We start from the raw sequence: 21,738 nt of genomic DNA on the forward strand, positions 1-21,738 counted from the left end.
GATAAACAGGCTCGATAAATAAAAGTGTACGCAAAAGCTATCCCACCAATGTCCCGACGGAGATAATCATTTACAATCGCTTAACAAATGAAAACGAACGAAACACCGGGCGCTACATAGTAAATAATTAACACGTACGACCAATTCAAACACAGTCCAGTACAGCAGGTGCGGATGACAACGGCGTGTGGTATTCAGACTAACCCGTGAAACAGCCCTCTGAATAAAATATAAAGTTCTGTCCTACCACATTCCAGTAGCAGCCTGAAGATTTGGCGGGATTGGGAGCGCTCCGCAGACGACAACGTATCCAACCATGATGAAATCACATACGTCCAGCTAGAAACTGAGCCAAAAGTAGCTTCAGTGACAGACTTTTGTCACTGTCCTGTTCCACTGACAGACTGAGGAGATCGTTCCTCCCCCACACTATGCGACTCTTCAATTCCACCCGGGGGAGTAAATGCGAACATTAATTTTATTTTAATTCTTTTCATTTTTATTACTATTTAATTTAATATTGTTTCTTTGTATCAGTATACTGCTGCTGGATTATGTGAATTTCCCCTTGGGATTAATAAAGTATCTATCTATCTATCTATCTATCTATCTATCTATCTATCTATCTATCTATCTATCTATCTATCTATCTATCTAGAAACTGTAATCTAGGTGGTTGTACCTGTAACACGTAGAAACAAATACTGTATACCGTGGCACAGATGATCGTGATCTTTTTTGGCTACTTTTCAAAGTAAGCGCCTAATTCCCGGCAACCCCAGCTACGGTAAAGCTGTCCAATTGCGTAAGAGTACCGGGGTTGCTGGGAATTGTAGGAAATTTATGAAACGCTGCAGCAACAGTACAAGTAACGAAATTCTTCCACAAACATATTTAACAACTGCACTGATCGTCTCACGATGTCACACTGAAGCATGTTGGTAACGTTGCAGTGCGAATGGGACGGACAGGGCGGATATGCTGTGACATGCAAATAATAAAAAAATATTAATTACATTTTTATAGCGCTTTCCTCGCTACTCAAAGCGCATTACATAGACAGAAGGGAAGCATTTCAACTACCCACCTGGATGATGTGACAGCATCCATTACTGCCCCAGTACGCTCATCACACATTAGCTATTAGGTAGGGGTGAGCGAGATAAGATTAGAGACATAGAATAATTAAGATAGAATGACCAGGTGGTGATGGGCAATTTTAGACTGCACATTGGGATGCACCCTGCTCTTTTCGAAAGATGCCCAGGGATCGTTAATGACCACAGACAGTCAGGACCTCGGTTTTACGACTCATGCAATGGACGGTGCCATTTTTACAGTAGTGTCCCCGTCACCACAGTTGGGGCATTGGGATCCACATTCAGACCACAGGGTAAGCGGCTTTTCCAGCAGCAACCCAAACTTGTCGTACATGGTTTCCCATCCAAGTACTGACAGGACCTGAACGTGCTTAGCTTCAGGTGGATGTTGGTGGAGCAGTAGTTTTTTATTTTCTCTTTTTCTTACAAAACCAAGGTCTTGGCTCTGCTGTCCTGCTCTCAAACAAAACAGGGGAATTGTGTGTGCTCTGACCAGTGCTATATATAGGACTTAACACCATGTTCAATTCCAGCTTCAGTCTGGCATTATTATTATTATTATTATTATTATTATTATTATTATTATTATTATTCGTTATGTTTATGTAGTGCTTTTCTCACTGCGCTTTTCTTTATACACTAAGTGGGGAGCCACTTCATCCACTACTAATGTGTATCATCCACCTGAATGATGCAATGTCAGCCATTTTTGAACCAGTACGTTCACCACACACACGAGCTATTAGATGGTGAAAGGGTGATCTTGAGAATACAACAAAATTAGAATCTGGTAACTGCCACCGAGGCTCACGTGGTCGCTCTTATCTTGATCCCATCGGCTGTCCCGTCCAGTCGTCCACCGAGAGTGACTGCAGCTCATATATATGTGGGGGTACCAAAATCTTTGAAGTGCTGACGGCCACTGAAGATCTTGATCCAGCAATGCCACCCACTCAGTATAAACAGATTTTGTCGACGTTCCCCTTTAGTGGTTACTTCATGGTGTCCACTCAATATCATCACAATTTGACGACCTAGCCCCTCAGTGTTTTCCTTTAGAAACACAAACACCGCCCCTTTGTGTACACACCTCAGACATTTTTTTTATCATACTTCTACGACCCGACCCGTGGGGGTACATGTGTGTCCGGATCGCATGCCTCTTTACTTTCATAAATGGCCTTTCTTTAGATGACGGCATCCTATAGGTGCCCGCCTATGTCGCCTAATGGATTGGGAGCCAAAACGTGTTCCTCTGTTGGTGCTTTCCCATTCAAAAACACTTTTTTTTTTTTTTTTTCCCAGAAACAAGTGACTTTTTAGAAAGTCAGAACTTTTGTAGCGATCCCACCTCATGAACTTGGGACATTTGCAGTTCCTGGCAAGTAGCTCTGCTACTTTTTTTAGCTCCTTCTCCGTGGTATGCCCTTTTCGTTCAACCAGGATCTATGGTGGGTGGGGTTCGGGAGATGAATTGCGCTGATTGGTTGACAACAAGCACAACAATCTCATTTTGGACGTTTGATAAGTTACCGGTGAAGATGGGGAGCCTCACTTTTCATAGCCGCCTCCGTGATGCTCTGCACCATGCACGACATCACCAGAATAATCTCTCCTGTGAAGTCACGATCGCTTCGAAGCAATAAGACGGGAGGGTCTCCCGTAAACCCCTGATCGCACCTTACTTTGCATCTCTCTCTTCATAACCGCCTCCCTCAATGCACCGCATCGAAGTAATAAGAGCGCGCGCGCCTGTGTCTATGTGTGTGTGTGTGCGCGCGCGCGCGTGTGTGTGTGTGTGTTTCAAGGGTTGGGGATGGGGGTCACCGTGAAGCTCTAGGTGAAGTCCAGAGCGCTTCGATGCAATAATGGTGGTGGTCGAGGGGACTCCTGTGAATTCCTCTCTCCTCACTACGCACCGCATCTCACTTCTTTGCAGGTCACATATTTTGCATAAAGGTTACAGCTGTGAGGTGGGAGCGCCACACACGAAAGTGGCCAGGGATCACAAGTAGCCCAGAGCCAACGTCGTACATGAATTAATTGGATCCTGAAAACAACGCTCCTTCGGTGTGAAAGCGCCTACTGGCCTCGTTCTGATAAATCACTTCGTCACCTTTATTTTTAAATGTTATGGAGCACCCAGGATGCTACCACTGCGCCACCTTGTCGCCCACAAACAATGCCATCTGAAAATAATTGTTATTTGTCGTGAATATGTGAGCATAACTCAAAATAAACATACATTGCCACTGCAGATGCAAATTATAATGAAACTTTTTTCCTCCGGGGGCGTGCTACTATTTGAATTATGTGAACTGTTGATACGGGTGGTCTCCGCGCCTCTTAGGAAACACAGAAGGGTATATCAGTAGAAAGGCAGTGGAGCAGGTGCTCAGTGATTATCACACGTCGTCTTGTGTTTGAAAACCACTCAACTATAGTAGGAAAACAAAAAGAGGGAGATAAACACAAAAGTCTGTGGAGCTGAGGCAGTCGTCAAATTGTTCAAGAGCCAGCAAGCCTGCTCCTCCGGAGATCCACGGAAAGGTGAATGAATAAATAAATAAATCAGATCAGATATTCTCCAGAGCTGACTTTCAGATTGCAATATCATAAACAGGCTGCATTTAATTTACATAGGTGGGCTCAAGTAGTAAGAAAAAAGCCGCCCGCTTTACTGACCGCAGTGAGTGCCATTTAAAGCTGAGCAGGTTGTCCACGCCGTTATGTCTTTTGATTCGCAGACCATCCCTGCGATACACAATAAGCAAATACTGAAAGAAAGAAAGAAAGAAAGAAAGAAAGAAAGAAAGAAAGAAAGAAAGAAAGAAAGAAAGAAAGCCACGACGAATACGAAGCGCTGTGCCTTACGAACGAATTCATTGTAGATAATCAGGCTTTGTTTCATTTTTTGGCTATATAAGACGCGTGATTCTCTCACGCTTCCGTAGTTTACATCTTTTTTTTTCCTTCCTGTGATTATTCTGTCACGCTTTTCTACAGTAATTACTGTAATATCACAACTTAGCGCTGCTCGATCGTGAGAGCGGCTCTTCTTGCTGCCGATGTGGATTATGAATTGCTCGCGTCCCCTTGGCGAGGAGCTTCTGTCACGTGACGGGTTGTTACAAAAAAAAAAAAAGAAGAAGAAGACGGCATCAGCAGCAGCAGCAACATCAGGCGGCTCTCCTCCTCTTGTCGTGTCAATCCTCACATTAGCGGGAAGACTTTTCACTCTCACGGAACTCTTGACTGCAGTGAACATATGGTGTGCCGGATCGTAGTGGGAAGTGTGCTGCCCATCTTAACACATCGGTTCTGATGTTTTATCTACAAGTGGCGGTCGGGAGAGGATGCGGCTCCTCTTGTACACAACTTTGTGTGGATTCTTACTCAGTACAGGTACCGTTTCACATACTTATACTTTTTGTCTTGCTTTTCGCTGTAAGAAAAAATAAATAAAATAAAATAAAATAACGGACCCTCGCATTTACAAAGTTAGCATAAAACGACATCTGGTTGTAGCTGCTTGCCCTCGATCGCCGTTGGTATCGATTAAGCGCCTGTTCTGTTGTCCGCTTATCTCGATGGCATCTTAACCCTTGAAGCAATGTATACGACGAGGCACCTAAACCGGGGCATCTGAGAATGTGTGGCGGCTAGAATTTGAAGAAGATAACGGCAGGTGAACACCGCAACTCGCTGTAGCCGGAGTTAGGGTACTGCCTCACTGTGTGCATTTTCTTGTCCATTTCATTCATTATTATCTCCTGAACCCTTGTCTAAGCAGACACAATCTATGAAGTCTATGAAGGCAGTGACGGCGCACTTTGCCAGGACTGAAGCGCATGCAACCACACGGATAACAGACTACCCCAACGTATCAAGGCATAGTTAACTGCAAATGAGAAGTTGCGCTAATAATATTTTCGCAAGTATATGCAGTGTGAAGCCATCAGAAATTTGATTTAAAAGAAGAAAGTTGATAGGATGACTTGTAGAACGCCGGAGTGTCGCCGCACAGCTGCCTTTGCGAGTGTACGGTAAGCAGACACTGAATTGGTGCGCTTGCTATTACACTAATACGTGGAATACACAGTGTGGCATTTTTGTCTTATTTCTCAAAAAAAAAAAAAAAAAACACTTGGTAATATTCTAAATAAGACAAATTACAAACTTAAGAAACATACGTTTAGGTCTTGATGCGTTTGACATTGCGGTACGAAACAGAAATGTCGGCACAGGCAGTAAAGATAAGTAGGAGCCATAACTGCAAACTTCCCTGCCTTGTTGAACCGATTGGACTCCAAAATAAGATGGCAGAGAATGAGTATGAAACAGTTAAGGGCTGGGGACATTCAATAACAGTCCGTTTACAGACCTGAAATTAATGCAGTTATGTGAAAATCCACACGGACGCGGGGACCGCAGGCTGACTCAAACCGGGAAGACACACCGGGGGGGACAGCCCTATGAGGGACTTGTTTTACGATAACACAGCAGTGACCGAAACGCACGCCTCCATCAAAGTTCCGGGAATCTAAAAAGTTGTGGTTCAAATCCCATCAGAAGGACATCAGACATCTGCGTTATAAAAAGGTGAGAAAGAATAAGACGTTGGGCTGTACAGAGGTGGGGATTTGACGAAGAGCGTGGCATCACAAGAGATGGCTCTGGCTGCATGTTTTTATTTTAGGATTCAGTCTCACGCTTGTGCCTTTTAATCGATGCGCGAGTGAGACAAGACTGGAGACTGATACAGAGGTGACATCCCGAGGTAACGTCTGGGGATCAAGGATGACACCAGCACAGCTCTGTAAATTAAACGGACGTTAAATTTACTTGTTTGAATCTTTAGTCGTAAGTAGTGTTCCGTGTAAATGTTAACGCAGTTTCACAAAATAACCAACATAAAAATGTTCCTAAAATGTATGCGCATTCCTCTTCCAGATAAACTGTCTAAAAAGTAATAATATAAGCCGTGCGAACCCGTGTCTGCAGGACTGAAGACAATCAGAAAAGAGGGCGAGAGTGATAGCTGAATAAACGACAAAAGTCTCGGGCTGTCCTGCAGACGACCACTTGGTCATGTTGTGCCCTTTGAAGGACTATGGCGGCAGCGAACTTTCTATGGATAGTAGGCTGGTGATCAAGTCAGATTTGTCATGGATGAGAACATCTCAGTCAATTAGTAGACCTTTATGATGTAACGCAGACTGGGAGTTAGGTGAGAAATGTAGACGGAGAGGAGGAAAAAAGAGAAAGTAATAATAAAATACACTAGTCGTTGGGATGTACACGCAATCACCATGTCCTATAATACATATAAAAATATACATTTATGTATATAAAATGTGTGTAAGAATGTGGAAAAAAAAAAATAAATATATATATAAATATATATATATATATATATATATATTAAACACATACTAACTTAATATGTATATACATATATATAATACGCATATACTGTACTATCTATCTATCTATTTATCATATAGGACCATTTATTTGGATGTAACTGCACATTATACAGTGATGATCTGGGGCTGCCCTGCAGATAATTATTTCGGTCACGTTGTGCATACTGAAGAACTATGAAGTCACCACACTTTCAGTTCATAGTAGGCTGGTGATCAAATCAGATATGTCATGGACAAGAACACCTCAATAATTCAGTGAACCTCTGATGTACATAGATAGATAGATAGATAGATAGATAGATAGATAGATAGGCACTATATAATAGATAGATAGATAGATAGATAGATAGATAGATAGATAGATAGATAGATAGATAGATAGATAGATAGATAGATAAGGCACTATATAATAGATAGATAGATAGATACTGTAGATGCTTTATTAATCTCAAGGGGAAAATAGAGTACACTCTATCTATCTATCTATCTATCTATCTATCTATCTATCTATCTATCTATCTATCTATCTATCTATCTATATATATATATATAAAATACATGCACATACATCCACACAACTGTTTTCGTTTCACAATATAGAAAAAGGAAGAAAAAGTTAAAATGTAATTAAAAACCTTTAATCATTTTGTTGTAGTTTTTTGAACAACTGCCATGTGATGTACTGTAGCTCATTAACTTGCACTTAAGCATAATTAGCACAGTTCATGTACAAGTTGTATGGCTGCCCTTTGCTTGTCTGTATCTACGTGGGGTTTATGCATCTCTCTGGATAAAATTACTTGCTAAATACATGCAAGCAAGGCTAAATAGGAATTACTGCATTTGTTAATATTGTTAAGTTTTATAATGTAAGTTATAGTAGAAATTTGGAAGTATCCTAAAATCGCATTGAAAAATTGTACATAAAGACAGAAATATGTATCCATGCCTTTACATGCTCTGTGTAGGTATATGGATTTTATATCATCCATGACTCATTATTAAATGTATGTTCCTATATTTTAAATGGCATCTTGGGTTGGTCTATGTAAAATGAAAAACACAAAATACTGTATGCTAAATATATATATATATATATATATATATATATATATATATATATATATATATATATATATATATACATTATCTATCTATCTATCTATCTATCTATCTATCTATCTATCTATCTATTATATAGTGCCTTGCATATCTATTATATAGTTCCTTTAATTTCATATCTATCTATCTATCTATCTATCTATCTATCTATCTATCTATCTATCTATCTATCTATCTATCTATCTATCTAGCCTGACGATGTGATAATAAAGCCCAAAGCTGCAGGTTTTTTGAGGGTGAGCTTTAACGTACAGTGAGTTTTGGCTAAAAGTGATTTAAGTTTCCTCCCAGGATTGCATTGGATAATTTAAAGTGATGATAAATAATTTAGCCTCTAAAATTCTCTAGGAAGGCTGCATCATCTGTCTCGGTTGGTATTTGTTACATGTCTTCACAGAAGGCTGTAGGTTGCATTCAAGTTCTCAGCCGATATAAGAGGATTATAAATCAAGGCCATATAAAATGTGGTATCTCATGCATAATTAAGACTGATGCTAAATTATGTTTCCTTTGTCACGAATAATTTGCATATCTACATGACAGACAGATTAGATTTATTTCATAGTCTGCATTCTCTAAAAAGTCAGTTCCTAGAAAAGCTGGGAAAAACAAGCCCTACAGGTGCTGCACAGAGATGGAAAAATGTAAAAGGCCTCCCTTCAGGCTCTCCTTCTGATATGGAGGTTAGCAAATGAAAAGCAGATGTCGGTCAGTCGATCTGTCCATCCCCTTCTTTTTAAACCCACATTTCCCGAGACAGCGTTGTGAGGAGTCAGAACCTTTACCAGCAGATTTGCATGGCAGATGTGTATTGCAAAATGTCTGGAAAACAGTGGATGGCTGGGGCAGTTAAAATGTTAGACATTGAAATCACAGTTTTGTTCGTTCACATTGTAGGACCCTAAGCAAGTTGTTTAGTGTCCTGCACTTCACGTGTAAAAAAACTGGATGTAACAAAGACGCTGTTTCCTTATAGAAAGTCTTGAACAAATGTTAACCAGATTTATACTCAAAAGTCTGCTGATGACCAATTTGCCTTTAGGGTATGGTGGTAGGGTGTCGCAGCAGTTAGCGGTCCTGCCTCGTAGGTCCAGCATCCCAGGCTCCAATCCCTGTGCCGGTGTTGTCCTTGTGGAGTTTGCTTGTTCTCCGTGGGTCTTTGTGGATTTTCCTCCCACATCCATATTAACATTTGACTCTAAATTGACCCCAAGTGGTTGTGTGTGTAGTCGGCCGTGTTCAGTGCCAGGGTCTCCTTAGTGCCCGCCGGTGTGCTCTACTAGCAATTCTGAATTAGAATAAGTGAATCTGAGAAAGTTCTGTTATATGTTGTTGCCCGTTGCCATCTTGACACCATATACTTTATTATCACAAAAAAATTGTGTTTGTTCCCCTCTGCAATGGCTCATTTTCTGCCATGAGCCGATGCCAGTTTAGCAGATGCCACACCACTGGATTATTCATGCAGGGTCCACTCAGGACGGATGCTGAAGTATTTCCCGAATCGTTCAGATTTGAAATCGTGCATGACCTAATTAATGCAAAGCATTTCCTTAATTAGAAAACAGTCCAGAAGATTTTCATAATTGAAAACCAGCCCAGCAATTATTCACTCAGTCGAAAGATTTTTTAAAATGCATCTCTCAGTGGTGTGGACAGAAAAGTACCGAGATTTATTTTAATGATCCGCTTGCCTAACGTTTTAACTATATTTTTTGAGAAAAAAAAGTGGCATTTTTAAGCCTGAATGATCATAAATGATTGCATACGGTTTTATTTTATTTTATTTTACTTAATATTTTTACATCCAAGAGCTGCCGCTAATGATCCTAATTATCCAAATAGCTGGACCATAAGAATGATAAAATATAATTAATTTCTGGTCTTGGTCCGTATTTTCTTAGTGAGCAGCGACTTCAGGAGGCCATCCATCTACAATTTCTTGCATAGATAAGTAAATAATCACTTTTCCCATAATTGCCTGAAACATTCATTTGTAGTTAACAGAAAAGAGCATTAAGATCAAATCTCAGAATTTCTATCCGAGCCGTCGGTTTTTCAGAGTAGTTATTTTCTTTTTGGCACCACTATTAAAGATGGTGTTGTTTCATTTAAAGGCTGGCCCCAATATTTTCACATGATGGAAACATAATTTTATTATATTTTATTGGTAATGCTTTAGTTTAGGTACTGCAAAAATGCACCAATCACTCATTTACTCTCACGTAACAAAAGCTTCTATTGATCTTCATGAAACTCGTCGTCAACCGCCGGAGCGCACTGGTCACACAGCAAATACAATACAATTTATTTTTGTATAGCCCAAAATCACACAAGGAGTGCCACAATGGGCTTTAATGGGCCCTGCCTTTTGACAGCCCCCCAGCCTTGACTGTCTATGAAGATGAGGATAAACTCCCAAAAAAACCTTGTAGGGAAAAATGGAAGAAACCTCGGGAAAGGCAGTGCAAAGAGAGACCCCTCTCCAGGTAGGTTGGGCGTGCAGTGGGTGTGAAAAAGAAGGGGGGGCAATACAATACAATACAATACACAGAACAGAACAAATCCTAAATACAGTATACAAATACAAAATTTAGATGTAGCAGAATTTATCAGTAGATGATATCCCATAATATGATTTGGATTTGTTTAGAGTCCTGGAGACCTCGATCATCAAGTTGCCTCCCCCATTTGGCCATTCCATGGCTGAAACCGTGCTGGGTAAGCCAATCCGATGAAAAGACCCCTCTTTCTCACAATTCCTGCGATCCTCCATCAGGGATGACTTTATCATTGGCAGGCACAACAACTTGGCAGGTGGGCCGTAGCACCAAGTGCCACATTTGAGTACCGAGAAGAGAAACAGAAGAGGTGAGGGTTAGTAACCAATTCGAACTATCATGTTACTTATGTTTTAGTGCTAATGACCAACAACAGAGATGCAGTCAGCACAGTTAATCAGCAGCTCTAGTCAGGGTGTGCTAAACTGAAGTAGTGAGTCTTCAGCTGGGATTTGAAAGCTGAGACCGAAGTGGCATCTCTAGTACAGAGAAGAGAAACAGAATAGGTGAGGGTTAGTAACAAATTCTAACTATCATGTTACTTATGTTTTAGTGCTAATGACTAACAACAGAGATGCAGTCAGCACAGTAAATCAGCAGCTCTAGTCAGGGTGTACTAAACTGAAGTAGTGAGTCTTCAGCCGGGATTTGAAAGCTGAGACTAAAGGGGCATCTCTTATAGTAGCAGGCAGACCAGTCCACAGTTTAAGGGCCCTGTAACTAAAAGCTCGACCTCCCCACTGTTATTTTATTAATCCTTGGAATCCTAAGCAGACCGGCATCTTGAGATCTTAATGTGCATTCTGGTTTGTAAGTCATGATAAGTTCAGACAAGTAAGCCGTACCTTGGCTATTTAATACTTTATATGTTAAAAGGAGGATTTTGAAATCTGCCCTAAACTTAACCAGGAGTCAGTGTAAGGATTTAAGAACTAGAGTTATGTGTTGTGTCTTGTAATAATTCTTGCAGCAGCATTTTGGATTCTTGCAGCAACAGTTTGAACAGCCAGTGAGCACCGCAAATGATGGGGTATCAATCGGGCGGCCCCTGTAAATATTCACAAAGCCCTAAAATTGAAACAGGGGCTACATGGCACCTAAAATCAACATAAAACAAAAGGCAATGAGGTACAAACAAGTGGATTCAGTCTGTCCCTTGGGGTGCGTCATTTCTCAGGTGGGAGTGAGGAGGGGACTGGAAAAGGCAGAGTCAACTTCCCTCCGTGGCTACAGGAGTAAAAGGAGATGATATGGTCAGTGACAGAGCCCCCTTCGTGTCCCCGGAGTGCTTAGCTTGAATGGCTTATCCATCTCTGTGCTGTGTGGAGTATTGACATGCAGCTAAAATGACTTGCTAATATGAAGGACTCACAAGTCGTATACTAAACATGTACGATCGAGAGAAATGCCACCTCAGACCACCCCAAAGTGACTTTCTGTTAGTAGGTCACATTTCAGAGATGGACAAACACTTTTAAATGGTGTTATGAAGACCCCCCAAAAAAATGTTTGTTAATGTCTTGTTACGTAAGAGTCAACGAGCAATCAGTGCCTTTTAGCAAAACCTAAAGTGTTTACAATTTTATTTTATTTTCGTGGAAAGGATTTATTTCGTTTTCAGGTGTGAAAGATGTTGTCAGAACCGGCTGTGTCCCCTCGTGGCTTTCGAGTTGGGTGAAACAGGCTCAAGAACAAAGTGGAACGCTGAATAGTATTAAAAAAAAAAATTACTGGAAGATTTTGTGAATTCCATAAATAAATTATAGGTCTGCGGGATAGAGTTGATACGTAAAATGTCGATGTTAGCTTTTAAGGATCGTATTCTTCTTTTCCAGCAGGCCATCTCGTTGTCGTGCTGATTTATCGTTGTGTGTTTGTATCCCTCATTTACCCATGTTGTGTGATCTAAATTTTCGATTAGAGCAAGGATTACATCTGACGAACATTTGATAAATCTGCGGCTTTTTTAAAGCTCTGTTCTGTGCCTATTATTGGTTTGTGTGTGTCATACTGCATATGTTCTGGCTAAGAAACACGTACTGCATATTTATAATTACAACTCAAGAATTAGGATTATGACTGACTTGTACACTGTAAAAAAACAAACAAAAAACAAAATAATCAACCAAACAAGACAAAAAAACAACAGTATTAATATAGTAAATGTATAATTTAACAGGAAAAAAGAGGTACTGCAATTAATGATTTCAAATTGATTAAAGCTAGGCAGTTTTTAACTGCAAATATAAAATAATTAGATCAATGTGTGAGAATATATATATATATATATATATATATATATATATATATATATATATATATATATATATATATATATACAGGGTGGTCCAGATCTAATTATGCAGATCCAGATCATCTGGATGACTTTGATTTATGTGGGGACGATTCCAGTTCTGTGTGAAAACGATTGTTCATGTTGTCAGTACGCACACTTCTTGATGGTCCGGGATTTTTTTCTTTGATTTTCTATGTAATAAACTTAATAAATTATAGCGTAATGAAAATTGCATAATTAGATCTGGACCACCCTATACATATATACAGTATATATATATATATATATATATATATATCTATATATATATATATATATATATATATACACTCACCTAAAGGATTATTAGGACCACCATACTAATACGGTGTTTGACCCCCTTACGCCTTCAGAACTGCCTTAATTCTACGTGGCATTGATTCAACAAGGTGCTGAAAGCATTCTTTAGAAATGTTGGCCCATATTGATAGGACAGCATCTTGCAGTTGATGGAGATTTGTGGGATGCACATCCAGGGCACGAAGCTCCCGTTCCACCACATCCCAAAGATGATCTACTGGGTTGAGATCTGGTGACTGTGGGGGCCATTTTAGTACAGTGAACTCCTTGTCATGTTCAAGAAACCAATTTGAAATGATTCGAGCTTTGTGACATGGTGCATTATCCTGCTGGAAGTAGCCATCAGAGGATGGGTACATGGTGGTCATGAAGGGATTGACATGGTCAGAAACAATGCTCAGGTAGCCCGTGGCATTTAAACGATGCCCAATTGGCACTAAGGGGCCTAAAGTGTGCCAAGAAAACATCCCCACACCATTACACCACCACCACCAGCCTGCACAGTGGTAACAAGGCATGATGGATCCATGTTCTCATTCTGTTTACGCCAAATTCTGACTCTACCATTTGAATGTCTCAACAGAAATCGAGACTCATCAGACCAGGCAACATTTTTCCAGTCTTCAACTGTCCAATTTTGGTGAGCTCGTGCAAATTGTAGCCTCTTTTTCCTATTTGTAGTGGAGATGAGTGGTACCCAGTGGGGTCTTCTGCTGTTGTAGCCCATCCGCCTCATGGTTGTGCGTGTTGTGGCTTCACAAATGCTTTGCTGCATACCTTGGTTGTAACGAGTGGTTATTTCAAGCAAAGTTGCTCTTCTATCCGCTTGAATCAGTCGGCCCATTCTCCTCTGACCTCTAGCATCAACAAGGCATTTTCGCCCACAGGACTGCCGCATACTTGATGTTTTACCCTTTTCACACCATTCTTTGTAAACCCTAGAAATGGTAGTGCGTGAAAATCCCAGTAACTGAGCAGATTGTGAAATACTCAGACCGGCCCATCTGGCACCAACAACCATGCCACGCTCCAAATTGCTTAAATCCCCTTTCTTTGCCATTCTGACATTCAGTTTGGAGTTCAGGAGATTGTCTTGACCAGGACCACAGCCCTAAATGCATTGAAGCAACTGCCATGTGATTGGTTGATTAGATAATTGTATTAATGAGAAATTGAACAGGTGTTCCTAATAATCCTTTAGGTGAGTGTATATATATATATATATTATAAATATATTTGTATATTGTGGAAAGCAGGCCATACACATATTGGTAGATATGGTTAAAGCACCACCACATGTTTATTATACTATTTGCAAATATTTACAAGTGCCATACACAACCCCAAAACTCCCCCAAAGTCCATGCCTCACAATGCCTCTCTCTTCTCTTCAGGCCATCTCCACTCCTCTCCTCCAAGACCTCGTCAACTCCGCATCCGACTCCAGCCATCGAATGGAGGGAGATGGCCCCTTTTATAATCACCCGGATGTGGTCCAGGTGTTTCCCGGCAATCTTCCACTGACATGCCCCAGTGTGGCAGAAGTGCCGGCTGCATCCCCAGAAGCACTCCAGGTGTCCCTGCTCCTCTTCCCCCCAGCACTTCCAGGTGTGGCGAAAGTGCTGAGGTCCAGGGCTCCAAAGGCATAGGGGCGCCCCCTGGCGGTGACTACAGGCTCCTACAGGGTTGAGCTTCAAAGCTCTGTACCCGTGGCCCCCAAAGGTACCAGGGCAGTCGCCCCCACATGGTCTGGGGAAGGCGTAAGCCCTCCTCCGGTCCTCCTGGGCGTCCTGGCCGGGTTGCCCCCCTAGCCACCTCCCATACTATATACAGTGTATATATATATATATACAGGTATATATATATATATATACAGTATATATATATATATATATATATATATATATATATACAGGTATATATATATATGTGTGGATATATTATGAAAGCAGCCTGAACACAGACAGGTAGACATGGTTAAAGCCCACTACATGTTTATTATACTATTTACAAATATTTGCAAGTGCCACACACAACCCCAAAACTCCCCCAAAGTCCAGGCCTCACAATGCCTCTCTCTCCTCTTCAGGCCGCCTCCACTCCACCCCTTCAAGACCTCATCAACTCCGCACCCGACTCCAGGCATCGACTGGAGGGAGACGGCCCCTTTTATACACACCCAGACGTGCTCCAGGTGCCCCCCGATTACCTTCCACCTGCACTCCCCAGTGTGGCGGAAGTACCGGCTGCGCACCCGGAAGCACTCCGGGTATCCGTGGTCTTCTTCCCCCCAGCACTTCCGGGTGTGGCGGAACTGCTGAGGGCCAGGGCTTCCTCAGGCATTGGGGCGCCTGGCGGTGACCATGGGCCCCTATAGGGTTGCGCTTCCAAGCTCAGTTCCCGTGATCCCCAAAGCAACCAGCCACTCGCCACACTATATATGAGCGGGGGCTCAAAAATAACGAGAATTTTCGTTCTGGAGGCTGGAGAGGCATTAGTTCCTGACGTTTGTTGCTAGGTGCATGTACTGGACTGCCTGTCAGCATCACTGGGCCAAGCGGCATCCTTGAAGAGCACGAGTGATTGCGTGATGCAGTGCGGAGAAAATGATCCGAATTGCGCTGATCAGGCGAGTGTTTTCGGTATCACGACAACGCTCCCCCTCACGCAGCATTGAAAGTGAAGCAGTTTCTTACACAAGACAGGATGACAGTGGTCCCCCCCACTCCCTGGACCTTGCGTCCTCTGATTTGTTCTTATTTCCAGGAATGAAGGGGGACTTTAAAAGAAAGTGTTTTCAGGATGTAGAGGAGCTCAAGATATTAATGACAGAAGCACTAAAGGTTATCACCTTGCAAGAGTTTCAGAACAGTTTTGAACGATGGAAAAAGCAGTGAGACAAGCACAGTATATGGGCGGTGACTCAGTGGCTGTGGGAGAGAAGGAGAAGAGAATGTTAGCGCCAGTGCCCCCTCTTGGCCCAGCGGGGTATCACATACCTCGATTGAGCCCGTGAGGAGATCCTCCAGTGCGCATGTAGACAGTGCATTATAGATAAATATTTTCTGTACAGATTTAATTATTTAAGAAAGTATATATTAATAAGGTTGTTTTTATCTGTGTTAGTATTTTTGTGGTCACTGTACAATAAATCCACAGAATTTCATTTTGTCAATAAAAAATGACCAGGTAACATCTGTCGTCTATAGTTTAATTATAAAGTTACCAAGATTAACACTTTAGAATAAGGCTTCTTGTGTAGTTATGCGGGAGCTTTTCGTGTAAAACATTTCCTAAATGGGATAAAAAAAAATTGGAGTCCACCAAAACTCAATAATGTGAAATCGGTGAGCGTTGTCGGCCAAAATAAACCTGATTTTAGTTCCAATCGTCACGAATTCAGGAAGGTGTGCTATTGCTGTTTGTAATTTTTGTATGATTTTATGGACGGTTACTTTGATTTTTTATCTGTTTATCACTGTTTTTGCAACTTTATTTCACTGCCAGTTTTGTAAAAGCTGATTTCATGAGGGCGACATGGTGGTGCAGTGGGTAGCGCTGTTGCCTCACAGTAAGGAGACCGGCCGGGGTGTTTGCATGTTCTCCCCGTGTCTGTGTGGGTTTACTCCCACAGTCCAAAGACATGCAGGTTAGGTGCATTAATGATCCTAAATTGTCCTTGGTGTGTGTGTATGCCCTGTGGTGGGCTGGCACTCTGCCCGGGGTTTGTTTCCTGCCTTGCGCCCTGTGTTGTTGGGAGTGGCTCATGCAGACCCCCCTGTGTTAGGATATAGTGGGTTGGACAATGACTAGCTGATTTAATGTATGCTGCAATTTCAGTTTGATGTCTGCTGCTGGTCATTATAGAGGCTTCATAAAAAATGATGGTGCACATAGTCCACTATCCAAAAAAAAAAAAAAATCATGACACCTGCATTTCAGAAGAGGCCAGTACTTGGATGGATGACCAACTTGAAGAAGCTTGAGTTGCTGCTGAAAGTGTTGGTGAGGCCAGCAGAGGGCGCTAACCCTGTGGTCTGAACATGGATCCCAATACCCCAACTGCAGTAATGGAGACACTGTGCTGTAAAATTTGCACCATCCTTTGGATGAGACATAAATCCCTGGGTATCCTTCAGAAAGAGTAGGGTGTACCCTGATGTCCTGGTTAAATTGCCCACCACAGCCTGGTCATTGTGCGCCCCCTAATTGTGCCCTGTACCACCTAACAGCTAATGTGTGGTGGGAATACTGGTGCAAAATGGCTGCTGTTGCAACATCCAGATGGATGCTGCACATTGGTGGGCTCCCCTCTGTCTATGTAAAGCACTCTGAGCAGTGAGAAATTAATTAATGTAATTCATTAATCAATTAATTACAGAGGGAGGGACTGGCTTAAGCCCAGTTTTAGGAAATTAAGCTATTTTAATTACAAGTTTGATTTAAACTTTGGTGCTCAATATTTCCTGGGTTCGCTTCCCAGGTCCTCCCTGCGTGGAGTTTGATGTTCTCCCCGTGTCTGTGTGGGTTTTCTTCCCACAGTCCAAAGACATGCAGGTTAGGTGCATTGGCGATCCTAAATTGTCCCTAGTGTGTGCTTGGTGTGTGGGGGTGTGTGTGTGCCCTGCGGTGGGCTGGCACCCTGCCCGGGTTTTGTTTCCTGCCTTGTGCTCTGTGCTGGCTGGGGTTGGCTCCAGCAGACCCCCATGACCCTGTGTTAGGATATAGCGGGTTGGAAAATGACTGACTGACTGACTGTTCAATAATTTTTTTGTGTTTTTCATTCATAATTATGTTTTGACCCAACTCCAATCTCCCTAAATACTTTTCTTCTGGTATGCCCTTGAAACAGCCTGTTATGTGACAATATCAAATTGGAAGAGTGAGCTTTTCACAGTAAATTAAACATCTTGAGTCTTTACTTGCCATACTACGGCACGCACCTCTGCCCCACTCTGACCCTGAGTGCACTGTTTGTAGTAAAGACACACACAAGGCCACCGATCTCTAAATGTATGTATCCTGAAACTGATAGTGACGGATTCAGGAAGGAGTCAACATGGACAGCATTGCACACCATTAAGTAAATTAGCAGGAAATTAGCTGGCCGTTGTCTTGATTGTACAGAATTTTGAACCCACGCTCGGTGTCTAGTTTTGAAACTGTGTACATGCAGCCAGCTCTACGGCATGCCTGGCTTCTTCTTCTCCTTCAGCTGCTCCCGTTAGGGGTCGCCACTGCGGATCATCATCTTCCATATCTTCCTGTAGTCGTCATCTTGCTCTGTCACACCCATCACCTACATGTCCTCTCTCACCACATCCATAAACCTTGTCTTAGGCCTTCCTCTTCTCCACTTGCCTGGCAGCTCCATCCTTAGCACCCTTCTCTTAGTATACTCTGCATCTCTCCTCTGCATATGTCCAAACCAATGCAATCTCGCCTCTCTGACTTTCTCTCCCAACCTGAGCTGACCCTCTGATGTCCTCATTTCTAATCCTGTCCATCCTCGTCACACCCAGTGCAAATCTTAACATCTTTAACTCTGCCACCTCCAGCTCTGTCTCCTGTGCCACCATCTCCAGCCCATAGTCTACATACTACTGTCCTGTAAACCTTCCCTTTCACTCTTGCTGATTCCCGTCTGTCACAAATCACTCCTGACACTCTTCTCCACCCATTCCACCCTGCCTGCACTCTCTTCTTCACTTCTCTTCCACAATCCCCATTACTCTGTACTGTTGATCCCAAGTATTTAAACTCATCCACCTTCACCAACTCTACTCCCTGCATCCTCACTATTCCACTGACCTCCCTCTCATTCACACATATGTATTCTGTCTTGGCGGTCCTACTGCCAGCAGCATGCCTGACTGAAAAACGTAAAAGACTGCGAAACTCTTGTATCATAATATATTAAATGCATTTGTCGAGTACATCCTTAGCGCTGATCGTTAGTCAAAGTAGTAAAGAAGACGATAGCTGTAACTGTTCCTAATTTCGATTTTGTTTTTTTTTCCGTATCCACAGGGGCTGCTTCACAAATCCAGTGCTACCAGTGTGAAGAATTCCAGAAGCATGAATGCTCATCGCCAGAATTTATTGTGAACTGCACTCTCAACGTTCAGGATATGTGCCAAAAGGAAGTGGTCCATAACAGCGATGGTACAGAAGGAACGCTTTTCATTTTACTGATGGGGGCTGCATGACTTGGGGAGGGAGGTTAAATAGTTGAAGCTGTGTGGATGGGTGAGGATTGGGAACATGGCGCCTTTTCCTTGAGAATTAGGGCTTTGACGACATAATAATACATTTGTTTAATTTCTGCCCCAATTCCAAATAAAATTGTGACAGAGATAGATATTAAAACAAAAAGGAGAGATTTCTAAATTCTCCTCACGCTGTATTATATTAATAACATTACAACACTCCATTATTTGATGCTCTACCCTTGTGAATTTCATTACTTTTTTTTTTTTTTTATGAAAATATGCGTTCATGTCTGCTCTGATGACTGCGACACGTTTCCTCACCATTTCTTTAAACACACCTATTAACCATTTGAACGCTAAAGGCACAAGTTTATTTCATTTCGTAATTAATTTCATTGCCCCCCTTCATCCACTATGCGGGTCTTCAATTGTTTGTGGCCTTCATTGCCATATTTTGCGCTTCATTATGGTTACCAATGCCAATCTCGTACCCGCAGTCTCTACTCTAGAAAATGCAGGGACGTCTCTGGAAAAGATCGGCATCTGCATTTCAGCATTGCCTCAAAATACGTAGCGTTGTACATTAACGGTGCCCTCACAGATGTGCCAGTTCTGCATGCCATGTGCACCGACACACCCCCTTACCGTGACAGACGTTGGCATTTGGACCTGACACTGATAACACCTTGGAAGGTCCTTTTTACCTCTTCCATCCCGAGAATACGTTGTCTGTTTTTTTCCAAAAACTACTTGAAATGTTGACTTGTCAGACCACAAAACACGATTTTGCTGAGCTACTTCACATCTTAGATGAGACCGAGCCATGAGAAGTTGGTGGCACGCCTGGACAGTGTTGATGTGTGGCTTCTGTGCTGCACAGTAAAGCCTTAACTTGCATTTATGGAAGCAACAGTGAATGGTGTTGACTGACAAAGAATTACTGAAGTATTCCCGAGCTCGTGTCATGGTGTCCATCATTACGGATCTCCATTATCATAGACGCAGGATGGTTTTTAAGACAGTGACATTTGAGGGATTGGAACCTACATGTATTCAAAACAGTTTTTTCAGCCTCCTCGAATTTTTTTACATTCTACCGTTCACTCTAGAGCGTGAACGAACTCAACTCCTAGGCATTTGTCTGTGGGAAACGTTCTTCTCGGGATTATTTGCCGTTGGTAAATTGATGAGCCTCTTCCCATCCTTGCTCTTGAAGGACTCTGCCTTTTTTTGAAGGCTCCTGCCACACCTGCTTCACATCACCTTGTTATTCCAAATTGTCACATCATTGTTAGTCCTCTGGGACCCGTCTTTTTTGGATCGTGTCGCAGGCATCGATTTCAGAAAAAAGCGTGGACCATCAAAAAACGATATGGTTCATTGGGTAAAAACATGCAGCGTCTTGTCTTGTGAATACTGTGTGAATCCAAGTCAAAGTAAACATACAAATCTCTCGTTTTTGCTTTTGTTAACTTTTTTGGAATTGGTGGTTGTAAAAAAATGGTTCTAGAAATTTTTATAATTGAAATCAAATCTCAGGGTAATGACTCATTAGCTGTGTCATGATAACGGGTTTGGTTTAATTTCAGGGTGTACTCACATTAGCGATTTGTTCCATGCATGAGCACGTTTGTCCGCATGTAACCCCTCCAAAGTTTAGTTCGTTTGATTAGTGTGATTGCTCTGTGCCGGGCCAACCATATCATACCCTGGCCCACTTGAAAGAGGTGTGCCCGGGCACACTTCAGTAGGGTTAGGGAACAGTGTGATCATTAAATGTGCCCGACATGACATCAATGATGCGATGAGTCAGGCAGGGCAACTCTCATTTCATTCGATACTGATTGAGTTAAAAAAACAGTTTTTCTATTCTCACCTTACAGATGGAAGTGAATTGTAGTTGGCAAGAAAAGCTGCAAACGCTTCCCTTAGCATCATTTGTCTCTGTAAAAATCGTCTCGTACGTGCACCACGATTAACAGCAGCGCTCTCAATAAATCTGTCTTGTCCTACTCGACCCCAAAAATCAAGTAAAATCATTTTGACATGCACGCCGTCACTCTGTGATCAGATCTTGTTTTGTCTTGTGGGACAAGAAAAAAAGATTTGGGGTTCCACACCATATATTAATACCTAACTGTCCCCCTGCAGTAATAAACAGGACACACTTTAAAAATCAATAAATTAAAAGGTATTGCTTGCTTAGTGGAGGCAAGGTACACTCCAAAACACAGAGGTGGACCGGCTCCCCACTCCTGACGTCACGCTTCCCCCTCACCTCAGCCCGCAGCCTCTCTCTTGGAGTTGTGTAAATAAATTGAAGCCGGAACCGAATTATAATACTTAGCACGTTGAGAGAAGTCGCAAAATCAAGCAGAATATTCAAGCAAATTCTAGAAAAAAAAACCGATCTAAATCCGTTAAGTAGTTCTCTGGTTCGCTAGCTAAGCGGAGGTAAGGAACACCCTGAGGCTGGTGCATGAGTCAGGAGGACCCCACCCACCTCCCCTCGGCCCGCTGCGTGTCTCTCAGATTTGCGCAAATAAATCAGTACCGCATGTGAACTATAATACTTAGCGTGATGACAGAAGTTGCAAAATCAACTGGAATCCATCCATCATGCTATATCCTAACTACAGGGTCACGGGGCTCTGCTGGAGCCAATCCCAGCCAACACAG

At 42.2% G+C, this 21,738-nt stretch overlaps 1 protein-coding gene across 2 annotated transcripts in view; it reads left to right on the forward strand.

Annotated features, from left to right (window-relative positions):
- The first annotated feature begins 3,944 nt into the window (after window positions 1-3,944).
- Window positions 3,945-21,738, forward strand: part of LOC120530786 (ly6/PLAUR domain-containing protein 1-like) — a 113,313-nt gene continuing 95,519 nt past the window's right edge. Inside the window, exons 1-2 of one of the 2 annotated variants that reach the window (XM_039755390.1) lie at window positions 3,945-4,505; window positions 18,878-19,021. In XM_039755390.1, the coding sequence (XP_039611324.1) occupies window positions 4,457-4,505; window positions 18,878-19,021 (193 nt within the window). In that variant the 5' untranslated portion in view covers window positions 3,945-4,456. The remainder of the gene's footprint in view (window positions 4,506-18,877; window positions 19,022-21,738) is intronic. The other variant, XM_039755391.1, reaches the window with a different exon arrangement.

Source organism: Polypterus senegalus, chromosome 6, assembly GCF_016835505.1.
Source record: "Polypterus senegalus isolate Bchr_013 chromosome 6, ASM1683550v1, whole genome shotgun sequence".
Taxonomy (NCBI): Eukaryota; Metazoa; Chordata; class Cladistia; order Polypteriformes; family Polypteridae; genus Polypterus; species Polypterus senegalus.